Raw genomic sequence first — 26,355 nt, 5'->3', positions numbered from 1 at the left:
AGTGTCCCCTGCTGGAACCCCCAGCTATCAGTTGTAATCCGTGGGGAAGCCAGGCAGTAAATAATTTCCCTGCAGCATCACCACAGGTGAAATGAAGCATTACATGGTGCCAATTCAAATCAATTGGTTGTCTGTGTAATGCAGGACAGGAACTCTATATCTAGAGACACTTTTTGTAGCCGCTTTCCACTATGGCCAAGAGATGACGATCCAGATCAGGGACCCCCTCTATTATTTCAGAATTCCATAATAGGGTATATAAAACTAGAATTTTTAAACTGGGCAATCCCTTTAATTAATATGCACACGATAATTGTCCTGGTGCTGTATTTGGCAGATTTTCTAATATCCTAAATCTACCTTAAAACGATCCTATGGTATGACAATAATTATGTAATACATGCTGAATATTAAATGGCTGGATCTTCTTGACATCAGCTACGAATGTATGAGTGTGTACTGTATTTTCATCGTGCACAAACCAGCATTATTCTGAATTATTATCCATAGATTTATTTTTACTACAAGATGATCTTTACCCTTTGTTCAGTATGTCTGTTTGCTCAATAAATTCAAACATGACTGTTTTACATTATCAGAAGGCAGTAATAGGAGGGACCTAAAATGAGCCTGTGTAGCATGGAGAGGCAGTGTATTATATAGCAGATATTCATTCTTTGACCACTTTTGTACATGTAGCTGCTCATACTCTAATGGTGGTCACCCAGACACAAAGAGGAGTACTAGCTAGGCAACTGAGGTATCGCAGCTTGCAGGATACACTTTGAAGATAGGGGTGCTGCAAGAAGCAAAATAAACAGTTTCTGCAGAGATATTTAATGCTTCTGAAACAATTTGAGATTACTACAGCAAGATTGGGCCTTAATATATACTTTGTGGTACTTGGAGATAAAAGACAAAAAGGGAAACAACGCTCCTCTAGGGTGATACTGTATATTCTGGTAGTATCTTTTATTTGTAATTGAGTAGTAATCGACTCACCTGGTAAAGTTGTTCAGGATCGTCAGCACAACTTAACTTTGTTGCTCATCTGATATAGTTTCCGGTACACTGTGCTAGCCTCTGGAGCAGACCCACGGTGGATACCTCCTATGCTGGAGTTTCCTCGACGTGGTCATCAAACATTGATATCTGGGAAAAAAATGCTCCTTGTATCGGGCCCTTCTGTGTGACTGATGCGGTGATTACCAGGGACCCATTGGGTGTAGGATAAAACTATATATTGAACAATTTGTTATAAAACAATAAAAGAAATAAAAAAGATTGAAAGGACTGCTGCAATGCGTTTCAACCTCGTGCTGAGGTCTTCGTCAGGCATAGAAGTCTTAAACATCATGCATCTTAAATAGCCATATCATATGGTTCACACCCGGGTTAAACTATCAAGGTCGAAGTTCATTATGGGAGTTTTTCCAAAAGGTAAGTGAGGATCGTTCTTATTCCTAAACACACTGTTTGTTGTTTTTTACGGACATATATTTACATCAAATATAGTTTTTTATTAGTTTTTTGTTTGTCTTGCCAGCAATATATGTATAAAGAGTATATATTGGCAGATTTCAACTTATATTACAGAACCCTTCAGGGCTCGATGTATTAATGTTACTAACAGCGTTTTTCAAGACTCTATTTTACATCGGACTTATTCCTCTCATATGCGATCTGGTATACTTTTAACCAATACTCAGACACTACGAAGTAGGCTCAATGGACATCGGTATAATGCCAAGAAGGGATTTCTCAAACACAGTTTATCCAGACATCTGCTACAATACCATCAATCCAATTTTAAAAATATCAAAATCTCTCCTGTTGAACAGATAGATATAAAAACATACAACAGAACATTGTTATTGAACAAACGGGAATCCTTTTGGATTTTTAAATTTGAATCCCTGAGCCAAAACGGACTGAATGAAAAAATAGACTCAGTTTGATTACAACAAAAAAAATCTGAATTATCCGAGATAAATAGAAGATATATGGAACAGAGAGCTAGAGAAGGGGGAAAAAAATCATTAAAAAATTGAGAAAAGAAAGAAAAAAGTGTTTATTATAAATTCTATATTAATGTAGTACACAAGTGTTCTACATTAAAGAAAATAAATAAACCCTACGAAATAGAGTAACAGATAGAAAACAGAGAAAGAAATAACAAAGAAAAAAATATATCGGTAATAATACCTTCAGCATTTTCTCTTCTTCATGAAGTTCCTTGACATTATGGGGAACTTCGATGTCCTAAGATAAGCCAATAAAAGAAATATTAATTTGATGCCCTAAGATAAGTTAGTAAAAAGAAATGACAGTTTCATCTGAATGAATTGGTTAAAAGTATACCAGATCGCATATGAGAGGAATAAGTCCGATGTAAAATAGAGTCTTGAAAAACGCTGTTAGTAACATTAATACATCGAGCCCTGAAGGGTTCTGTAATATAAGTTGAAATCTGCCAATATATACTCTTTATACATATATTGCTGGCAAGACAAACAAAAAACTAATAAAAAACTATATTTGATGTAAATATATGTCCGTAAAAAACAACAAACAGTGTGTTTAGGAATAAGAACGATCCTCACTTACCTTTTGGAAAAACTCCCATAATGAACTTCGACCTTGATAGTTTAACCCGGGTGTGAACCATATGATATGGCTATTTAAGATGCATGATGTTTAAGACTTCTATGCCTGACGAAGACCTCAGCACGAGGTTGAAACGCATTGCAGCAGTCCTTTCAATCTTTTTTATTTCTTTTATTGTTTTATAACAAATTGTTCAATAAATAGATTTATCCTACACCCTATGGGTCTGTGGTAATCACCGCATCAGTCACACAGAAGCGCCCGATGCAATGAGCATTTTTTCCCAGATATCAATATACTTTGTGGTAAAGATCATTAATTCTATTTGCAGATACAGGAAACATGGAGGTGCTTCACATGTACGGCACAGAGGAGCAGAGGAAACAGTGGCTGGAGCCTCTACTTGCAGGGAAAATCCAGTCTTGTTTCTGCATGATGGGTGAGAATTCTTAATGGAGATCTATCTGAAGTGTTACTATTTCATTGAAAGTAACACCTAAAGAATGACAGTATATTGTATTTTAATAATAAATGCAGAGATTCCTGGCAAAATGACGTTGAAAGAGTGGACTCGTGCAATAGATGTCATTTATTTATAATACACTTCAATGAGTTTTCTAAATATTAAATAAATGTATAATCGCCACATTCTGAAATCAATACGTGATAATTATACTGAGATAAGCGAAAGTTTGTAGGCACCGCAGAACTAGACTTGGCAGGCAGAAGATGCAGCATATTATGTGATAGATTTGGCGCATCTTGCAAGTCATGTTCTCTTGTTTACGACACCTCTTGGTTGGCTTATTTAAAATATTTTGCACCTAATTTTTTCTCAGTTTGGTGCATTTTAAGACTTTTCTAAGTCACGCCCCCTTTTCTAACTAGACACTTTTTAAAACAGTCTGGTGAGGCACTAAAAATGTCCAAAGCACATAAGAGCTCAGAGTTATCCAACCTGTATAAAAGCGCTAACCCTGCAACCTTGTGTCTGTGTGTGACCACCCAGTGGTTGTGATGTGAGTTGGTTGCAGCCTGTCAAGGATTTTCCTAGCAAGTTGCAATATCGTATTGAACTTGTTTCATGATAAATTTAAGTCATTAACCAAATTAAAGCAAAGGTAGGGGTGGGCACATCTGTACTTTACAGTAGAGGATGTAATATCCCATAAATTCACCACAAGAAGGAAACAATATTAGACGTACGGCAGCGCCATAGAAAGGGAATGGATCCGTGGCCAAGCATACGCAGTTCTGCTCCATTTATATGGGGCACACAAGTACAGCCAGGTAAGCACATTCTCAGGATCAGTGGAGGTCCCAGTGGTTGGATCCCCACCTGTCAGATATTTATCACCTATGCTGCTGATAGGTGATAAATATTGAATATGGGAAAACCTCTTTAATGTGGCTTTAATGCAATCACAGGCTCCTGGATGTGATACACAATAGTCGGTTAGTCCCAGTAAAGATATCAGTGGGTGGCTTTTTAACAATTTTCTAAAGAGGCCCAGCGTCTGATATCCTCATTTTTCCACAATTATTTTTCTTGGTCCAGGAAGGTAGCATAATAGAACAATTTAACATCAGGGATACTCATCCCAGCTAAAGCCCATGGCTTAATTATTGTAGATAATTTCACATTTGTTTGAATTTTTGTAATAAAAAATTATACTGGAATGGGGATGGATTTTATTTTTTTAAACAAAGAAACCAAATTTGATTAGGATGTATTCACACCTGTTTTGTGGCTTCTGTTTATAATGATGCTTGGCCGGATCCATCGTACCAACGGTACCAGTACTTTTCCCCCTGTCCTTAGACCATATCAGAATCCCTATGATGCTGTTATAATATAACATAATAACCATGATTATAACTGATTTTTATTTTTTTTCCCAGTAGGAATGCCACAAATATGCTGCAAGTTTAAAACGGGAGAGGGATTTTTAAAATATTTTTCCCACAATGTAACATGTAGCAGCATCAGTCATAAAAACCCAGCAAAGCTTTTAAAATTGTGGCCCTAATTGTAGTTAGAAAGTAGTGTTAGTACAATATGGCTCTTGGAAGGTACTGATTCTCCTTGCAGAAACCAGCTAGTAGGAGTCTTAAGAGAAACTGGGAAAAAAGTATGCGAAATAGCACTTTTCCAAGAGGAAGAAAAATGTCTCTCTAGTGCCACCAGTAGGTGACTACCCTGTGAGTCAATGTCCAACCCTTTTTAGTGCTATGAAACATGACTTGTCTCTGGTTTGGCTAATAACCTACGTCATGTTTCATGGCTCTATTAGGCCTTATTCAGACAGCTGTGTTCGGTCCGTGATATACGGACCGTGTCGCCTGTATTTCCCGGACCAACTACAGTTCAGGGAGCCGTACTCCTAGCATCTATGATGCAAAGTGTACCTGCCTCCTCGCGGGAACACTGTCCCATTCTGAAAACTTGATTACAGTATGAGATAGTATTCACACGGAGAGGCAGGGCAGGGACTCCTAGCATAATAGATAACTATGATGCTAGAAGTTCGGCTCCCTGAACTGTGGTCGGTCCGGGAAACAAGGCCGACACATGGTCCGTATATCATGGACCGAACATGGCCGTCTGAATAAGGCCTGAAGGGTTGGATATTGACTTACTGGGTAGTCATCTGTAGGTGGCACTAGAGAGACAGTTTTCTAACTTCTGGAGATGAGCCTTTTTGCCTTTTTTTTCACTCTACACAATACTTCTTGGATACTAAGATCTGTGGCTACAGAGAATGACTATAAATTACTATCATTATGTTTTTCCTTTTCAGAGCCTGATGTAGCTTCCAGTGACACCACCAACATGGAGTTCATTAAAAGAGATGGAGATAGCTACATAGTTAATGGGAAAAAGTGGTGGAGCAGTGGTGAGTAAGACACATTTTCAGTTTCGCAAAAGCCATGTAGGGTCAGGTATAGGTGGAATGGACCAGTGTTATTCTGGGCTTGGCACCAAATGCTGAATATATCTTTTAATAGATTTTTATTAAAATTGTAAAACTTTCACTCGTCTTTTGTTAATCTTAACAGAGAAAACGATCTGTTTATATGCAGAAATTGTCTGGATCTGTGTAATATCATTGGTGGATGTGTTTCTCCCCTGCGGAATCTTCTCCATATATATTATATATCATGTCGCAAAATAAATCATTTTATCTATATGCCCATGGGGAAACAATAACATTTTACTTTCTTTGCTTCTCCATCTCTCAAGCTAGCCACCTCTTTGACAGACAGTTGCAAGAAAAAGTAAGTGAACCCTTTGGAAACACCTGGATTTTTGCATTGAATAATAACGAAATGTGGTCTGATTGTTATCTAAGTCACAACTATAGTCAAACACAATTGAACTAAACCAATAACACACAAATAGTTGTACTGTTTATGTCTTTTATGGAGCAGATTGAGTAAATAACCACAAAGCAGGGAGAACAAATAATTGTGTTAATAACTTCCCCAAGAGCTAATTGCCAAAAGGTGTTTCAATTAGGGAGATGAGGTTGAAAGTGTGGGTTTCACATGTGCTTTGCTCATTAAATAAAGGCACACCAAGCCTGGTTACTGACAAATCTATTATTTTCAACAAAGATTAGTTAGTGTGAACAATGCCTCGAGATAAACAACTTTCAGAAGACATGTTACTAAGAAGCATGAAGCTGGAAAAGGCTGAAAATAATTTCTAGAGACCTGGGTGTACATGATTTCACAGTTAGACAAATTGTTTACAAATGGAAAGAATTGCTACTCTCCCTAGGAGGAGGCGTCCTATTAAAATCACTCGAATAGCAAAACGGGAAATCCTGAAAGAGGTCAGAAAGGACCCAAGGCAACAGCAAAAGACTACTGAAGACTTTACAAAAACTTTTGTACATGTGTCCATTATTAGAAAAGAAATGAACAAGAATAGTGTTCAAGGAAGCTACTTCTCTCCAAAAAAAATAGTGCGGCCGGTCTCAAGTTTGCATTCAACCACCTGCATGTTCCACAATGCCTCTAGAAAAATATTCTGTGAACAAATGAGACAAAAGTGGAACTTTTTAGCACAAATGCCCAAAACTATGTTTGGAGGAAAAAGAACACTGCACACCAACAACAAAACCTCATTCCAACTGTGAAGCATGCTGGAGGGATCATTATGATTTGCGGCTGCTTTGCTTTCAGGGCTTGGAAACCTTGCGATCTTTGAGGGAACAATGAATTCAAGAGCTTTCAAAACATTTTAATGGAGAATGTAAGGTGACCATGGAGTCCATGACCTGAAGCTAAGGAGATATTGGGTGATGCAACAAGACAATGATTCAAAGCACACAAATCAACTAAAGAATAGTTGAAAAAGAAGATTTGTGTTTTGGAATGGCCAAGTCAGAGTCCTGACCTTAAAGGAGTTGTCGTGTTTTTTATTTGTTTAATTTTTATTTGTAGAATAGGAAACCGTATAGGTTTCTAAATATACATGTATTATGGTATAGCCCTCATTTTAGTTTATAGTAATGCATACATAGGATAACTAAATGTATTAAATATGGCGTCAGTCATGTGACCCACCACCCACATATCATGCGACCACTAGCATTCTGGTAACACCAGGGGCGTAACTAGGAAAGACTGGGCCCCATAGCAAAATTTGACTGGCCCCCTAGGTGCCACACACAGCCCACCCTTATAGATAGAGCCTCCTGTATATACTGCCCCTCTGTAGATTGTGCCATACAGCCCCCCTGTAGATAGTGCTATACAGCCCCCTGTAGGCAGTGTCACACCCCACTTGTAGATATCGTCCCCCTTGTAGATAGTGGCATACAGCCCCCCTGTAGCTATCGCCATAAAGCCCCCCCTGTATATTGTGCCATACAGCTCCCCCTGTATATAGTGCCACACAGTCCCTCCCTTGTATAATGTGTTACACAGCCCCACTCCCTCGTATATAGTGCCACACAGCCCACCTAGTAGATAGTGCCACACAGCTCCCCCTTGTGTATAGTGCCTTACAGGCCCAGAGGAACTCCAAAAATGTTGGGGCCTATTCAGGGGCGAAACTAGGAAAGACTGGGCCCCATAGAAAACTCTTGACTGGGGCCCCCCCGGGTGCCCCAAGCAGCCCCCCTTATAGATAGTGCCCCCTGTAGAATGTGCCATACATCCCCCTGTAGACAGTGCTATATTGCCCTGCCTATAGACAGTGTCACACCCCATTTGTAGATAGTGCCAAACAGCCCCCCTGTATATAGTGCCACACAGCCCCCTCTTGTATATAGTGCCACATAGCCCCTCTTGTATATAGTGCCACAAAGCCCCCCTCTTGTAGATAGTGCCACACAGCCCCCCTACCTTGTAGATACTGCCACACAGTCCCCCTCCCTTGTAGATATTGCCAGACACAGTCCCTTGTGGATTGCGCAATACACAGCCCCCTGTAGATAGCGCCACACACAGCCCCCTGTAAACTGCGCCACACAGACCCCTCCACTTGTTAATATGCCATACAGCCCCCCTCGTAGATAGTGCCACACAGCTCCCCCCTTGTATATAGTGCCACCCTGCTCTCCCCCTTGTATATAGTGCCACCCTGAATCCCCCTTGCATATAGTGCCACCCTGCTCCCCCTTGTATATAATGCCACCCTGCTCCCCCTTGTATATAGTGCCACCCTGCTCCCCCTTGTATATAGTGCCACCCTCCTCCCCCTTGTATATAGTGCTAACCTGCTCCCCCTTGTATATAGTGCCACCCTGCTTCCCCCCTTGTATAGTGCCACCCTGCTCCCCCCTTGTATATAGTGCCACAACCCCCCAAAAAAAAAAATAATTGTACTTACCTTGCCCCGTTCCCGCGACGGATGCTCATCCACCGGGCGGGACGCATGCACAGATCAACGTGATGCAGTGACATCATCACGCCAGCCTGCGCAGTTGTCTTCCCAGTGCCTTATAGGCTGCAGGCCTAATGTGGCCTGCAGCCTATAGTATTTATGTGTATCTGCATCCTGGGGATGCAGATACAAGTGAATGTGGCTGTCGCTAGCACCGGGGGCCTCCTTGGGTGCTAGCGATGCCAGCGGGCATGAGGGGACCTGTGCCGCCCGGTCCATTAATGTTAGGGGCATCGCTACCACTGTAGCAGCCATAACGGCTGCTAGCAGCACTGCCAGGCATGGTGGGGGCCATGTCGGCGGGCAACACTGGCCCTCTCATGCCACGGGCCCCATAGCAGCAACTACGACTGCTACAGCGGCAGTTACGCCACTAGGTAACACTGTCCAGGTATCTAAAAGGTGAATAGTATTTTACTGAGGAGCAGAAGTTATAAAGTATTTCTACCTACAGCAGCATCTCATCAACATGTCTGTCAGTGTCTGTGTAGAAGATGCAGTAGGAGAAATATATTAAGACTGGCATTTGAAGTGGCAGTGGTAAACTAATTTCAGTCGGCGGAAAATGCCGAATTTTTTAAGAAGTACACACCTCCTAATAAATTTGGGGCAGCTTTGGCTGTGTATGCAACAGAAATGCAAATCTACCCCCGCAATAGTAAATCTGTCACTCCGTGGGAGGCCGAGCCCCTCTGCTAAACACCGCCCCCTTCTCTCCAATTTTTGAATTTTTGTTAAACTTTTAATATATTCCCCACAGTCTGCGTACATTCTTCTCACTGTTTCCTCTCTATATGTTGTGTATAGTTTTTTTTTCTTACAGTTAACTGTATGAACAACATGAGAAAATCCCCTAGAGACAGGCAGCCATCCTATAAATCATCTAGAGACAGTAAATACAGGCACATTGAAGTAGTTGTTCATTATTCCACCAATAGTTCTATTCACTTAGCCCATGGATGTGTACTTTATGTTGGCCAATCACATGTATGTCATGTTACCCTGTTGCTTACTGAATGCTAGGTAGTCAGAAGATGTATGTACTGTATGTGTGTATAGGGGGAGTTCACATGACTGACACCAAGTCATACTTAGTTAGCCCATGTATGCATTACACAGGACTAATCTGTGAAATGGGTCCAAATAACCACTGGTCCTTAACCTCAGTGGTAAGATAACAAAACACACTCCAAGTGCAGCACTGGGAAGATTTTTTTTTAGGGGGGCAACAATATTAGAGGGGAAACTATATCTAGCCCTTCTCATTCATCTAGATGTCTTACCTGCCATGGAGCAACTGCCCCAAAGCGGTGACCCCGTCAGGAACCTATCTCTGGTGCACCCTGGTATTTCACTGTATAAATGGCCAAAGGCATTTCCACCTTTCATTAGTGTTCATCAGGGGAAATTAATTGGAAATGAATGGGATTAACAAACAGTCAAGAGATACAAGGTATAAACAAGGTAAAAAATAGAAAGAAGGCAGCTCAGGATAGACTACAGCCACAAACTTACTTTAAAAAGTAATGATAACCAGGCTCACAATGGAGCCACTCAGTCAGACTCCAGCGCCGATGTAGAGGTGTCTAATCCAGCAGAAGGTAGTTGTGCTTTTTAAGGTCCTTTTTGTTTATCTATAGCTGTGTCTCTCTCCCTTTGTCTTTTCCAGCAATATATTCTTTTGTAGGAATATCAGGATACCCTTCTTTTTACTTTTTATGGCTATGTCATCACCATAATATGACTTTATAAATGGGCTTGTTTTCATTCTTTCTATTGCCCGCTATATGTAATGTCCTCCTTTATTATGAGTGCTGCTAATTAATACAGAGGATTCCCCAAAGTAGCTGTCACTACTGACATTGTGAATCGGATGAGCTTAGTAACATATCACTGCCCATATGACTGTAGAAAGGAAATCCTTTAGATTTATTTCACCTTTGACATCAGCATTTCTAGAGTGCATACTTAGGTATCACTATCTATCTGAACTCCCACTCGTACGTCCTTCAACCCGAGGACATAATTGCAGACGTTGAGGAACACCACGCCACTTGGCGGGCGTTGTACGTGTTTTTAAGCTGCACGGATTGGAGGAGGAGTTGAGGAATGGGTGGGGGTTGTGTATGCCAGGCATCCCAGAAATATTAATAAACTGAAACACATTTTTAGGGAGGAATGGTCAAACATTTCTCCTCAACTCTTATTTGCAGCTACAGAAAATGTTTGATGAAGGTGATTGCTGCTAAAGGGGATCCACAGTTTATTAAAATCAAGGGTTTAATTGAAAATGGCCTCAAAAGTTCAATAAAATTTGGGCCCCAAGGTGTGGATCTGCAATATCCTTGGCTCCGGAGGGGTCTGATGAATAAAGGCCTACTTGGCTAAATTGTTTTGTTTTAAATTTCAGTACAGTCGTCTACAATACGGTATGTAAAAGCCCACCATACTTTCTGTGTTTGTTGAGAATCCGGTTTTGGATGTCCACAGATCATATACTGAGGACTTATCCAATGGATAAGTCATCAGTTGTCAGGTAGTGGACGGACAACCCCTTTAATTTTTCTCCCTACACAAAATGTGCTAAATAAAATACATGAACAGTACAAATGTTTGTGTGTTATTAGTTTAGTTAGATTGTGTTAGTCTATAATTGTGACTTAGATATTAATCAGACCACATCATATTAGTGTAGAAATCCAGGTGATTTCAAAGGGTTCACTTACTTTTTCTTGCAATTGTATTTAATTCTCTTCTTAGTCAAAGGTGCACACATCTATTAATGAACACCATGATCTTGACTTTACAAGTCCTAGTCTATCCACTTTGTGTTTATTCCTTGAGAGACATAAATGTCTCTGCTCACCCACCCCCTTTACATCCTATTACTTGTCTCCTAAATTCAAAACTGGAAATAATGTGTTATTCTCAAGAAATCTTTCTGCGGAAAACACCTTCAGATTAAATTACCATTCAGAAATAGTTAGCTTTCCCTCCACCTGTTTTATTTTGCGAGTGGTAATTTACAACAACTCAACTGGAAAGTTACTGGTTGGAGTGCACTGCACTTACTTGATATGTCTAGAGAGAAAAAGTGGATTTCTGCCAAGGTGCACAGTAATGCTTGAACAGAAAACGGCCTTCCCCAAACTGTTCCCACAAAGTTGGAAGCATACAACTGTCCAAAATGTCTTTGCATACGGAAACATAAAGATTTCCCTTCACTGGAAATAAGAAGCTGAGGCTAACTCCTGAAAAATAACCCTATAGCATTATCGCTTCTTCACCAAACTTTATAGTTGGTACTATGCAGTCAGGCAGGTAGCATTCTCCTGGCATTCATCAAACCCAGACTCGTCCATTAGATTGCCAGATAGAGAAGCGTGATTCGTCACTTAACAGAACATGTTTCCACAGCTCCAGAGTCCACAGGTGGCATGCTTTACACCCTTCCACCTGACGCTCGGTGATGAAAGGCTTGCATGCAGTTGCTCGGCCATGGAAACCCACGCCATGAAGATGCCGGCGCAGTTTTTGTGCTGATGTTAATACCAGAGGTTTGGAACTCTGCAGTTATTGAGCCAACAGAGTGTTGGCAACTTTTATGCACTATGTGCTTTAGCCCTTGGCGACCCAGCTCTTTTACTTTAAGCGGTCTGTTCGTGCAGGGCCGCCATCAGGAATTTCAGGGCCCCCTACAGCTAAATTTTCTGGGCCCCCCTACCGTGGCACCGCCTGTTAACGGTACTCCGTCCAGCACCATATCATGGTACCCAGGGCCGCCATCAGGGGGGGTATTATGGGTACTGATGTGAGAGGCCCGGCCAAACCTAATTGAAAGGGGGGCCCGGCAACTGCCGCGACTTGCCTTTGGTAGAAAAAAAAAACAGGCCCCTGCAATGGGGCTTGTTTTTTTCACCAAAAAAATGTCGTGAGCTGCGGGCCCCCCTTTCAATTAGGTTTGGCCGGGCCTCTCACATCAGTACCCATAATACCCCCCCTGATGGCGGCCCTGGGTAGCATGGGGGTCGTCATGGGGGCCGTCAAACACTGCCGCCCGTGCGACCGATTGCGCGCACACGCAAACTCCCGCGCATGCGCACCCGCGAACTCCGCACCGAATTTTGAGGCAGATTTTGACCTGCCCAAACTATCTTGCCGCATTTTTTGCCCGCGGCGATTGAGGACAGCAGACAAAAAACGCAGGGAAAAATGCATTTTCTGCCTCCCATTGATTTCGATGGGAGGTCAGAGACGGAACCGCGGCAAGAAAGGACGTGCTGCTTTTTCTTTTTTCCGCGACTGGCTCCCATTGATTTCAGATTAAATCAATGGGAGGCGGTTTTGGAAGTTCTTTGGTGCTGATTCTGACGCAGTGTCCGAGTCAATATCAAGGCCCAAAAACTCTGTGAACTGGGCCTTATTGTTAGGGCTTATTCAGATGAACGTGTAATACATCCGTGCAACGTGCGTGATTTTCACGCGCCTCGCACGGACCTATGTTACTCTATGGGGCCGTGCCGACTGTCAGTGAGTTTCATGCAGCGTGTGTCCGCTGCGTAAAACTCACGACATGTCCTATATTTGTGCATTGTTCACGCATCACGCACCCATTGAAGTCAATGGGTGCGTGAAAATCACGCCCAGCACTTCCGCAGCAGTATAAACTATGAATGAAAACAGAAAAGCACCACGTGCCACAAACATACAGAGTGTCATAATGATGGCGGCTGCGCGAAAATCACGCAGCCACGCATCATACGCTGCTGACACACGGAGCTGTTATGGACCTTTTGCATGCGCAAAACGCCACGCAAAAAGCACACGCTCGTGTAAATCCGGCCTTAGGGTAGGAACACACTAGGCATGAACACTGCGGATTTTATGCAACACATTTTATTGTGGAAAATCCGCAGCGTATTACAGTCGCAGCAGAGTGAAAATCACTGACAGTCTGCATGGCCCCATAGAGTAACATAGGTCCGTGCGAGGCGCGTGAAAATCACGCGCGTTGCACGGATGTATTACACGTTCGTCTGAATAAGCCCTAACAATAAGGCCCAGTTCACAGAGTTTTTGGGCCTTGATATTGACTCGGACACTGCGTCAGAATCAGCACCAAAAAACTTCCAAAACCGCCTCCCATTGATTTAATCTGAAATCAATGGGAGCTAGTCGCGGAAAAAAGGAAAAGCAGCACGTCCTTTCTTGCCGCGGTTCCGCCTCTGACCTCCCATCGAAATCAATGGGAAGCAGAAAATGCATTTTTCGCTGCGTTTTTTGCCTGCTGTCCTCAATCGCAGCGGGCAAAAAACGCAGCAAAAAACGCGGCAAGATAGTGTGGGCAGGTCAAAATCTGCCACAAAATTCTTTAAGGAATTTTGAGGCAGATTTTTTCGGCCTGCAAAATACTCTGTGTGAACAGGGCCATACATAAACAGCACTTTGAGACACTTTACTCACCGTGTCAGAAGAGCTGCTCCCACTCCAGTCCTCTTCAGGCGATGTCTTCGGTCCAGATGTCGTCCTTGACCTCCAGGCTCCAGAAAATGGCGGGGATCGTAGAACTCCTGCCGCCGCGCAACAACTAGACTCCTCCCCCTCTCCTTACGCAGCTACGCTCTGGAGAAGGAGGACGAGGCGGAGTCGGACGAGGAGGACGACGAGGAGGCGGAGTCGGACGAGGAGGCGGAGTCGGAGGCGGGCCAGCAGGTAAGTAAACTGTGCGCCGCTGTCCCTGTGTGGCTGTCCTTCCCCGTAGATCGGACTTGTGTTGCGGGCGCACCGCCTCCCTCTCGGCGGCGCGCCTGGTCGTTCGCGCGTGGGCGCGGTCATGCGCGCGCGGGTGCGAGCTTGCGGTCGTTCACGCGCGCGCGCGCAAGCGGTGTTTCGCGGCGGTGATGAGAGGGGGGCCCGCAGCTCACGGCGGTGTTTGACGAGAGGGGGGCCCGCCGCTCACGACATTGTTTTGCTGAAAAGAACAGGCCCCATTGCAGGGGCCTGTTTTTTTCTACCAAAGGCAAGTCGCGGCAGTTGCCGGGCCCCCCTTTCAATTAAGTTTGGCCGTGCCCCCTACACTAGTACCCCTAATACCCCCCTGATGGCGGCCCTGTGTAGCGCGAATCACGCGCGTCACCAGGAAGTGCTTCCGTGTGCCGTGCACGATTAGCACGCACCCAATGACTTCAATGGGTGTGTGCTGCGCGAAACACGGGCAAGTATATGACATGTCGTGAGTTTTACACAGCGCACACACGCTGCGTGAAATTCACTGACAGTCTGAGCGGCCCCATTCACTAACATAAGTCCGTGCGACGTAATAAGTATCACGGACGTATAACCCGTTCGTGTGAATAAGGCCTTATATTGTCATTTGTAGTGAATTTTCGGTGCACAATCCGCACCAAAAATAGGAGGCAAGTAAGTGGCTTATTCAGATGTCCATGTTCGGTCTGTGATATAAGGACCGTGTATCGGCCATATTTCCCGGACCGACCACAGTTCAGGGAGCCGGGTTTCTAGCATCACAGTTATCTATGATCATAGTCCCTCCCTTCCCGTGGGAATACTGTCCCCGGTCCCGTACTGAAAGCATCATTACAGTATGGGACAGTATTCCCGCAGAGAGGCAGGGACTCCCAGCAACACTGATAACTATGATGCTAGGAGTCCGGCACCATGAATTGTGGTCAGCCTGTGAGATACAGCCGATACACGCTCCATATGTCATGGACCGAATGCGGCCGTCTGAATAAGGCCTTAGTCTAGTTACACAGTGCGGTGAAATCCCATTTTTTTGCCACAATTTTTGCAAAAAAACGTGACTTGACCGCACTGTGAGAATATAGCCTAACAGCACTTTTCATGTTTTGTATCTTTTTTTAATGCAATTTTCGTAATTGCGGCACAAATCACGCGGTTTTGCCGCGATTTTTATATAATCGCGGCAAAACTGCGCCATTTTTGCCGCGATTACGAAAATCGCGGCAAAAAAGCGCTAGGAAAATGAAAAAATACCCAAAAACTTTTTAACCAACTTTATACAATCTACAAATGGGGTCAGGGGGATGGGAATCAGGATGGATAGGGGAACATACTCACCAGCCTGCATGTCCTGTCGGCAGTGTAGAGGAACTGGGGGGCGGGATCTCCACACGCAGCTTCAGCACATGCTGCATCTTCCCCTCCAGTGAAGCTACAACAGGTATGCAGGGGCTGCCGCGAGTGTTGCTAGGGGAGTGTCGCTAGGGGGGTGTCGCTAGGGGGGTGCCGCGGGCGTTGCGAGGGGGGCCCGTGAGCGTTGCGAGGGGGGGCCCGTGAGCGTTGCGAGGGGGGGGGCAACAGTCCGAGGGGGGGGGCGACGGCAGCCCGGCAGGCCCCTTTTACTTCATCCATGTGGCCGGGCCCCTGACGGGAGTACCAGTAATACCCCCCTGATGGCGGACCTGTGTTCGTGGCTGAGCTGCTGTGGTTCCTAAAGGCTTCAATTTTGCATCAATACTACTTACAGTTGATTGTGAAATTTCACGAACTGACTTTTTGCAATGGTGGCACCCTGTTTCAGTACAATGCTCAAATTCAGTGAACTCTTTAAAATGACCCATTTTTTCACAAATGTTTGTAAAGGCAGACTGCATAGCTAGGTGCTTGATTATATTAACTTGTGGCAATGGGACTGAATGAAACCCCTGAATTCAATGATTAAGAGGCGTGTTGCAATACTTTTTTATATATAGTGTATCTTCCAAGAAAGGCATCCAGCCCCCTTTTAAATTATTTTAATAAATTAACTAGCTTCCTCTAACACTCTTACGTCTCACTGCTCTTACAGTAAAGAATTAATTTTTGATGATGTAGAAACCTCCTCTCCTCTAGACGCAGTAAATGCCCCCATTTTATAGTTACCATCTGTTAGGTAGGCCTTACCCTGAAAAGTGGAACCATGGCACTGCATTTGGTATGTCTCTTACAAAAGTAAGGTGTGGAGTCTAAGGGATCCTCCTGTTCTTCACCAGGGACCCACACATGGAAGTTTGGATTTAACCGGTCGGTTGCCTAGGTCGTGGTCCTCAGAGTAGTCACAGATTGGCAGCAAGACACAACAGCGATGAAGGCACAGGAGGGTAGTCAGACAGCAGCCATGAGTCAGAGCCAGGTGGTCAATGAAAGGCAACAAATTTATCAAGTAAATTGGAATCAGAGGTCCAGGCCTGAAGTTAAACAGGAAAGGCGAACACAAGGCAAGTAGTGCCAGGAGCGGAGAGTGGCAGAGTCCAAACACAGGCACAGTTAAGCAACGGCAGGCTATGGAAGAATATATGAAGGCTAAAGTCAGGATCCAGGAACAGTACATTGATACTCAGGCAAGGGTCAGGAGGCCCTTGCCTACTTTAAAAAAAGCACACCCATTGACGAGACGGTAAGAAGCCATCGACAAGCAGTGCTGGAGTGGGGAGAGGTCTGTAACAGTACTGCCCCTTCTAGGGCCCCCTTAATACATCTTTTGTGTGCAATATTATAATGTCTCTTGAGGTAGTCCTTAGTCAGACGAGGAGCATGGACGTCTTTTTCTGGTACCCTTGATCCTACAATTCTTGTCAGCCTGCCTGTATGTGAGCACAAAACTTGTGAAGAACAGAGACTTGTGCGTTTGTCGAGGGTTTAGTCTCCGGGTAGCTTGAAAGTATTCCAGGTTTTTATGATCCGTGTACAGGGTAATAGGATGTTTAGCCCCCCCAGCAGATGTCGCCATTCTTCTAAAGCTGACTTCACCACCAGCAGTCCTGAGTCTGAGTCTGGAATAATTCTGTTCCGCTTAAGAGAAATTTCTTTAGAGAAACAACGATAAGGGCGGAGATTTTCATTTGATGCCTTTAGAGATAAGATGGCTTCTACACCCACAGTTCAGCCATCCCTTTCAACAAAGAAACACCTGAAAAACTCAGTGAGAGACAATCGAGCAAACACATAGAAAGTGAGCCGGAAACTATAGTTCTGTAAGTTTAACACCCATTGTGGGTAAAATATTTGAGGGTTTCCTAAGAGATGCTATTCTCGAGTATCTTAATGCAAATAAACTGTTAACACAGCATCAGCATAAGTTTATGAGGGATCGGTCCTATCAAACTAATCTAACTAGCTTATATGAGGAAGTAAGTTCTAGACTGGACCTGGGTAAGGCTGTGGATATGGTGTATCTTTTTAGTGGACTTTTAATACTGTGCCGCATAAAAGGTTGTTATATAAAATTTAAATGCTGGGACTGGGGGGGAAATATGTGTAATTGGGTTAACAACTGGCTCAGTGATAGAAACCAGTGGTTGGTTATTAATGGTACATCCTCAGAGTGGGTCACATTTACCAGTGGGGTTCCACAGGGGTCAGCATTGGGCCTTCTTTTTAATATATTTATTAATGACCTTGTAGAGGGTTTACAGAGTATAATTTCAGTATTTGCAGATGACACTAAGCTCTGTAAAGTAATCCACACAGAGGAGGATAATGTAATACTACAGAGAGAGTTGGAATTAAGTTTAATGTGGATAAATGTAAGGGGTGCAATGAAATGCAACCAATGTAATTAAGGGAATGGGTTGATTACAGTTCCAAGAAAGGTTATCAAACTTGGGGCCATTCAGTTTAGAAAAAAGGTGGCTTAGGGGTGATCTAATTACAATGTACAAATATGTAATTGGCAAAACCAATATGGAGGACAACCAAAACCCTCCACCCCATAACAAAGAAAATATCATATTTGTAATATGCAGTATATGTTGGGGGACGGACCTATACAGCCCAATCTACACATGCTATGAATTGTGGAAACTCACTAAATGGAACTGAAAACCTACAAGAAAGTGGAGTCTATGATCCACCAGTGTCAATATAAAATGCATACATTTTATTGGATACAAAATATAAAAAAACACTCATTAAAAACAGAGATAATTGCCACATGATGGAAGTATGGATGCCAGGCAGAAAATAGGCTATACAAGCTTGAATACTAAGTCACATGTATTAATACATACAGCACATAAACATCATTTCAGCATGAGAGGTGAAATCTGAGTGTTTTGAATTGAAAAGCCCACATCTATGGTTGTAATGATCATAGGGAGCCCACCCATGTGGATATCACAGTGTAAGTAACTATCAAACAGCAAACGATAAGCATGCAAGAGTATGTGGATAGAATACTGTGCCTAGGAACATCTTACCCATTAGTGTAGGAAGAGATAAAACCTGCCTGGCGTTCCACTCCGACACGCGTTTCGGGCCAAAGCCTTCGTCTGACAGTACAGAGATCTTTCTAATTTTTTTTACACCTAGGACTGTATCAAGGAGAAGGGTACATCCTCTACGTCTAGAGGAAAAAAGTTTTCACCACTATCACAGACCGGGATTCTTTACTTTGAGAGCAGTGAGACTATGGAATCTGCCACAGGACGTTGTGATGGTTGATTCTTTGAACAAGTTCAAGAAGGGTATTGATGCCTTTCTTGAAAAATATAATATTACAGCTTAAGAGTACTAGATTCTAGAGTTGGTACATAGAGCCAGGGATTTATTCTGATTGCCATGATTGAGTCAGTGAGGAATTTTTCCCCTAATGAGGCAATTGGCATCAACCTCATGGGGGTTTTGCCTTCATTCGGATTAACATGATGGACCTGCGTTTTTTTTCAACCTTATCAACTATGTAACTATGTATGAGAATGCATGTAAATCCAGGGAAATTAATGATTGCAAGCCCTTTTTGTCATTGACAGAACAAGATAAATCTCTCCCTCCTTGTTTTATTTTACTGCTGTTTCAGGAATAATGCTCTTTGAAAGCAAAGTGTATACAAAATCACCTAGTTAAATATATAAACTTATCTAAAGCTGCAGGCAATAACGATTTTAATAATATTTGCATACGTAGTTGGTTTAGATGTTAACACTTAATGTCCAATATGAAACTGGTAACATGTAAATGATTTCAGATATTAGAGGTTATCTTTGACTTTCTTATACTCATCTGGTGTAATGCATCGAAATTGCTCAAGTATTAATGGCCATGATAATAAAAAAAATATCAAGAACAAACCCTGTATAGTCTGATCCAGCAGTCATACTTCCTTTTATCAGTCCCCTACTGAAAATACGTGAGCAAGAAGAAGAGTACAGATAGAAGGAGCACAGCTGCAGGATCAGACTACACAGGTTTTTTTTGTAGTCAGTAACCATGGACACACAAATGTCTGCATAGAAGCTGTAGATACAAAATGGTAGGATATATTTATCTAAGGATAATCGCATCATAGCTTTGTTGTTTAGACGCAATGAAACATTATTAAAATAAATGGGTTGCAAAGGTAGAAATAACCGTTGAAGAGGCTGTCCCATTAGAAGGGCCCCTGCCCTTGTCCCTTATTAGGGCATATGAACATAATAGAGGGGAATCCCCTGCTTGAGACCATCTTCTATTAGGTAACAGTTACAACTCTAAATGACTCCTGGTGACTATGTATTAAATGGTCGCCAGGGGCGTAGCTAAAGGCCCATGGGCCCTGATGCAAAAGTCCTTCCTGGCCCCCTCCCCCAACTTCTTCTCATGGCCGACGGCCCGCAGCTTTCAACTGCATCACTGGGTTTCCTAAGTGACCCAACAATGCACCACTAGCAGCCAGGGGCGTCGCTAAGGTCCTAAAACATCAGGGGCAACAGCTCCAATACATATGTCCCCCCCAAAAAAAATGTGTGGGCTGCATGCATATGTGTAAAAACGTGTGTGTATATATATATATATATATATATATATATATATATATATATATATATATATATGAGACCTATCTGTAGCACAACGACCCTATAGCAATTTATATAGTGCCCAGCTCGCTGACATTCCGGCACCAGCGCAGGACCCAGGAAAGGTAAGTATACTAATTGCTTTGTTTTTTATTTGTTACAAAACAAATTGTGTGTTTGTGTTTTTTTACAGGTTCGGTTGTTGGACTACTACGGATTAGAGGACTACTTTTTCTTACTCTCAATAAAATGGTTAACAACGTTTTTTCTAATTATTATTATTATTTTTTTAGAAACGACATGAGGTCTCCCCCATTTTTCAGAACCAGCCAGATAGATAAAACATAGCAGCAGCAGGCTAGCATGTACCGGAGTAATAATGGGGGTTATTGTTAGCCTTTTCACCAGCTAACACTAAGTCCTGCCTTAGTAATGGATGCCGTCAATAAGGGGCCATTACTATGGCGGTAGTAATAAAGTTTAAAAAAAAATATAAAGACATAGAAAAAATATTTTATTGAAATAAAAAAACACACAACCCTCATTAATCATTTTAATGAAAATAAAAAAAAACATCATCGAAGTAGTCCTTGAATCCGACGCAGTCCAACAACTGAACCTGTAAAAAAAGCACAAAAACCCCAAAAACATTGGTAACACATGTGGTAGGCTTAGATACATGGCCCGTGTGTGATACTGTCTGTTGGACGCTGTATCTAAGCCTACCAAATATTAGGCTTAGATAGAGTTCCCCAGAAGACAGCAATCTTATGCAGTATCAGATTACTGTATGATGGGGCCCTGTATCTAAGCCTACTATGTGGTAGGCTTAGATACAGGGCCCACCAGACAGAATCACACATGGGCCCTGTATCTAAGCCTACCATGTTGCATATTTATTGCCCAGATTCTGCAGTTTATAGAAATATCCCACATGTGTCACTAGTGTGCTACTGGACTCAAACACCGGCCTCAGAAACAAAGGTGCATCTTGTGGATTTTGGGGCCTTCTTTCTATTAGAATATATTTTAGGCACCTTGTCAAGTTAGAAGAGGTCTTGTGGTGCCAAAACAAAAGAAACACCCCAAAAAAGAACCCATATAAAAAACTACACCCCACAAGAAATTAATCTAAAGATGTAGTGAGCATGTTAACCCCACAGGTGTTTCATAGATTTTGTTAGAATTGGGCAGTGAAAATAAAAAATATATATATTTTTTCCAATAAAATGTAGTTTTTGCCTAACATTTTTCATTTTCTCAATAAGTAAAGGATAAATAGCACCTCAACATTTGTAAGAAAACTTCCCCAGAGTAGGGAAACACCCCATATGTGGTCATAAACTGCTGTTTGGGCACACAGTAGGGCTCAAAATGGAAGGAGCGCCATTTGGCTTTTGGATCGCAGATTTTGCTGGATTGCTTTCTCGCACCATGATGCATTGGTACCAGTACATTGGAAACCCCTGAAGGGGGACTCTTCTTGGTAAACCAAAATGGACAGACTCCACATCACTGGACCTGAAGTGTGGGTGCACGCCTCAACAGAACCTGGCCCACAGTCCCTTGTAGTAGACAAAAACCACAGACAGGCAGCACTTCCAAAAAGAATAGCAGATTTATTCACCCGTGCAACGTTTCAGTCCAGAAGGACCTTTCTCATGCTTGAGAGAGTTCCTGCTGGCCTGAAACGTTGCACGGTTGAATAAAGCAGCTATTCTTTTTGTAAGTGCTGCCTCTCTGTCATTTTTGTCCACTTGGTAAACTACACCCCTTGAGGAATTAATCTAGGGGTATAGTGAGCAGTTTGACCTCACAGGTTTTTGCTGAATTTATTAGAATTGGGTCGTGAAAATAAAAAAAAATTCCAATAATATGTAGTTTTAGCTAAACATTTTTAATTTTTACAAGGAATACACGAGAAAAGGCACCCGAAAATTTGTTATGCAATTTCTTCCAAGTAAGATAATACCCTAAATGTGGTCATAAAATGCTTTTTGGACACACAGCAAGGCTTTAAAGGGAAGGACCGCAATTTGGTTTTTGGAGTGGAGATTCACAAGATCAGTTTTCGGACACCATTGGACTGTGGTACCAGTACAGTGGAACCCCAAGGAAAATTACCCCATTTTGGAAACATCGGTCAAGAATTTCATCTAAAGGTATTGTGAACATTTTGACCCCACAGGTTTTATTGCAGAAATTAGTACACAATAGTTGTTACAGATTGAAAATTGCTGTTTTTCAATATATATGCCAATTTAGTGCCCAATATGTTGTGTCCAGCTTGTGCCACTGGAGACACACACCCCATAAATTGTTAAGCAGGTTATCCAGAGTACAGTAATACCCCATATGTATTCATTAACTGCTGTTTGGGCACACCTTCCGGCTCAGAAGGACCGCCATTTGGCTTATGGAGCAACGATTTTGTTTGGCAGTAAATTTGTTTGGGGTTTTACCGGTATTTCAGTTTATAATCTGGTGGCATATATAAGCTAGGCAGTGTACATCAGTGCATAATACGGTGATGTAATTATGGGGTAAATTAGGTGTCGCACTGATAAATGGTGTCCTTTCTTATACTCTTTTTGAAACACACACTGCACTTTTTTGGGGTTATTCCCTTGTTTGCAGTTTGGGGGACTTTGCTGAGAAAGTATTGCCTGCTACAATAAGGCCGCCTCACCTTCAGCAGAGATGATGACGTTTTTGGGCAGACGTGCTTGAGCCCTCCCCGTTTCCAAAATATTAGGGCCTTGATAATTACCTCTTAAAACTAAAGGAATATTCCCAACTGACTTGCACATTGGGCTAGCAAGAATGTGTTAGGGTATGTTCACACAGAGTTTTTTGATCTGCCTGCATGCCGTTTGCCACGGTTTTCATAGCGTTTTTTGCGTCTTTTTCGCCCACAGCCATTGAGCGCAGCGGGCAAAATTGCAGCAAAAAAACGCTTTCTCTACCACCCATTGATGTTAATGGTAGGTCAGAGACATAAATGCCCGAAGATAGGGCATGTCGCTTCTTTTTCTCGCTAACCGGTTTTACTGCTCGCTGGAAGAAAATAAACGCCTCCGCCTCCCATTCAAATCAAAGGGAGGCGTTTTTGGAAGTTTTTTGGCGCGTTTTCTGATGCGGTTTCCGCGTCAAAAAACGTGTGAAAAAAAACTATGTGTGAATAGGGCCTTATACAATGCCATTTGTACAATGTGCATGGAAAACTTTACGTACCATGGGACACGGCTATATGATAAATCCAGTGCATTGTACAAAATATCTGCGCTCCAGCATTACCTAATCTTTGACTCCTTCACTAGCCCTATAAGCAGCTCTAAAGTGTCCACATCTCCACTGCATCTACAGGGTCTACAAATGGTGACGTGGGGTTTATGTTGAAAAACTACTGGACCTAAAAAATTAGTCTGGGCCATCATACAGAATCATTGCGTTCCGAGAGTGAGAATGTTTTATTTTTCCATTGACGGAGCTGTGTGAGGGCTTGGTTTTTGTAGAACGAGCTGAAATTTTTATTGGTTCCATTTTAGGGTACATGCGATTTTTTTGATCACGTTTTATTCTATGTTTTTGGGACAGAGGAGACCAAAAAACAGCAATTCTGGCACTGTTTTTATTATTTTTTTACATCGTTCACCATTCAGTATAAACATCATGTTAACTTTATTCTGTTGGTCTATACGATTACAGTGATACCAAATAGTTTTACGTTTTACTACTTTCCCACACTAAAAATACTTTTTTCTAGTGTTGCCATTTTCTGAGAGCCATAACGTTTTTATTTTTCAGTTGATTGAGCTGAGGGAGAGCTTTTTTGTGTGTGTGACGAACTGTAGTTTTTGTTGGTATCAGTTGGGGGTACTTGTGACCTTTTGATCACTTTTTATTCGATTGTTTTTGAGAAAAGGTGGAAAAAAATATTAATTCTATCATTGTTTATTTTACTTTATTTTGTTTACGGTGTTCACAGTGCAGATTTTTTTTTTTTTATAGTTCAGGCCATTACGAACGCAGGGGTACCTATTATGTATGGATTTTTTTACTGTTTCATTTTTTTCCAATTATAAAGCACTTGAACGGGGAAACGGCGCAATTCTTGTTTTTGTTACTTAAAACTTTTATTTATTTATTTTTTCCAAAACCTTTTTTTCCTTTTTTTTTTTAATTAGTTTTTACACTTACTTGGGGATTTGAAGGCCTGATATTCTGATCCCCTGTACAATACACTGTACTAAGTATGTAGTGCAGTGCATTGTAACTGTAATTTTTCAACTGACCGTTAATCTAGAAGGTGCTGCCATTGGCAAGACCTAATAGGCTTCTGCACATGGCCGACCATGAGGCCACTGCCAGGTTTCCTGGTTGTCATAGCAACCATCGGCACCCCGCGATCACTAGATACCATTTAGATGCTGTGGTCCCTATTGACTTCAACATCTAAGGGGTTAAACGGAGGTGATCGGAGATTACTCCAATCCCTGCCATTGTAGTGTGATGTCAGCTGCAAATTACAGCCGGCACCCACTGCAGATGGCATGGGCACAGCTCCTGTGCCCGCTTCATCTTCAGGACCTGACTGTACATTCATTTGTTTTAAGCTATCCTTAACATGGATGTACAGTCACATCCATTTGCGGGAAGGGGATGAGGGCTCTTGTACATGACTAAGTGCCACTGGGGCCGTTTTTGACCGCATCCGAGTGCCACCCGATAATTTTCACAAACCCATTCATGTCAGTGGGGGAATCAGGTTATGAAAACGGACCAGACTCTACGATCCATGGAAAGATAGAACATGTTCCATCTTTCCACGGATCACGGATCAATTTTAAACTATAGCTACATCTTATTGGAAAAAATATATATTTTTTTTATTTTCACTGTGGAGTCAAAATGCTCACTACACCTTTAGATCAATTCCTCAAGGGGTGTAGTATCCAAAATGGAGTCACTTTTGGGGAGTTTTCCCCTTTACTGGTCCCTCAGGGGCTTTGCAAATGTGACATAGTGCAGAGAAACCAATACAGCAAAATCTGCGCTCCAAAAGCCAAATGGCGCGCCTTCCATTCTAAGCCCTAAGCCCTGCCGTGTGCCCCAACAGCAGTTTATAACCACATGGGGTATATACTTACTCTGGAGAAGTTGCTTTACAAATGTTGGGGAGCTTTTTCTTCTTTATTTCTTGTGGAAATTGATAGCTAAATCGACATCTTATTGGAAAAATTTTAACATTTTTATTTTCACATCCAAATTCTATATAAAATCTATAAAACACCTGTGGGATCAAAATGCTCAGTACAACCCTAGATTAATTCCTTGTGGGGTGTACTTTCTAAAATGGGGTCTTTTTTTTTGGTGTTTCTTTTGTTTTGGCATCTGACATGGTAGCTAAAATATAATCTAATAAAAAGAAGGCCCCAAAATCTCGTAAAACCTTCTGTGTTACAAAAAAAAAAAGTTAAAAATGAATTTTTGCAAAAAAAAAAAAATAACATTTGTAAATTTCACCTCTACATTGCTTTAATCCTTATATAATGCCTCAAGGGTTAAGAAACTTTCTAAATGCTGTTTTGAATACTTTGAGGGGTGCAGTTTTTAATATGGGGTCATTTATGGGGGTTTGTATTGTATGGGCCTCTCAAAGTAAATTCAGAGTTAAACTGGTCCCAAAAAAAAAATAGCTTTTTGAAATTTTCTTGAAAATGTGAGAAATTTCTGCTAAATATCTAAGCCTTGTAATGTCCTAGAAAACTAAAAAAGATGGTCAAAAAACTATGCTAATCTAAATTAGACATATGGGAAAATGTTAATTAGCAACTATTTTGTGTGGCATAACTATTTGTCTTACAAGCAGATACATTTAAATTCTTAAAAATGCACATTTTTAAAACATTTTCACAAAATTTTTGTGTTTTTCACAATTAATTACTGAATGTATCGACCAAATTTTATCAGTAACATAAAATCCAATATGTCACGAGAAAACCATCTCAGAATCGCTTGGATTGATAAAATGATTCCAAAGTTATTACCACA

At 42.0% G+C, this 26,355-nt stretch overlaps 1 protein-coding gene across 1 annotated transcript in view; it reads left to right on the top strand.

Moving 5' to 3' along the window:
* Window positions 1–26,355, top strand: part of LOC142651877 (acyl-CoA dehydrogenase family member 11-like) — a 260,668-nt gene that overhangs the window by 172,913 nt on the left and 61,400 nt on the right. The window contains exons 12-13 of the mRNA XM_075827102.1: window positions 2,939–3,046; window positions 5,409–5,504. Of these exons, the coding sequence (XP_075683217.1) occupies window positions 2,939–3,046; window positions 5,409–5,504 (204 nt within the window). The remainder of the gene's footprint in view (window positions 1–2,938; window positions 3,047–5,408; window positions 5,505–26,355) is intronic.

This window comes from Rhinoderma darwinii, chromosome 5, assembly GCF_050947455.1.
Source record: "Rhinoderma darwinii isolate aRhiDar2 chromosome 5, aRhiDar2.hap1, whole genome shotgun sequence".
NCBI classification, from domain to species: domain Eukaryota; kingdom Metazoa; phylum Chordata; class Amphibia; order Anura; family Rhinodermatidae; genus Rhinoderma; species Rhinoderma darwinii.
The sequence above is the reverse complement of the archived record's forward strand: the minus strand, read 5'-3'. Positions and strand labels throughout refer to the sequence as shown.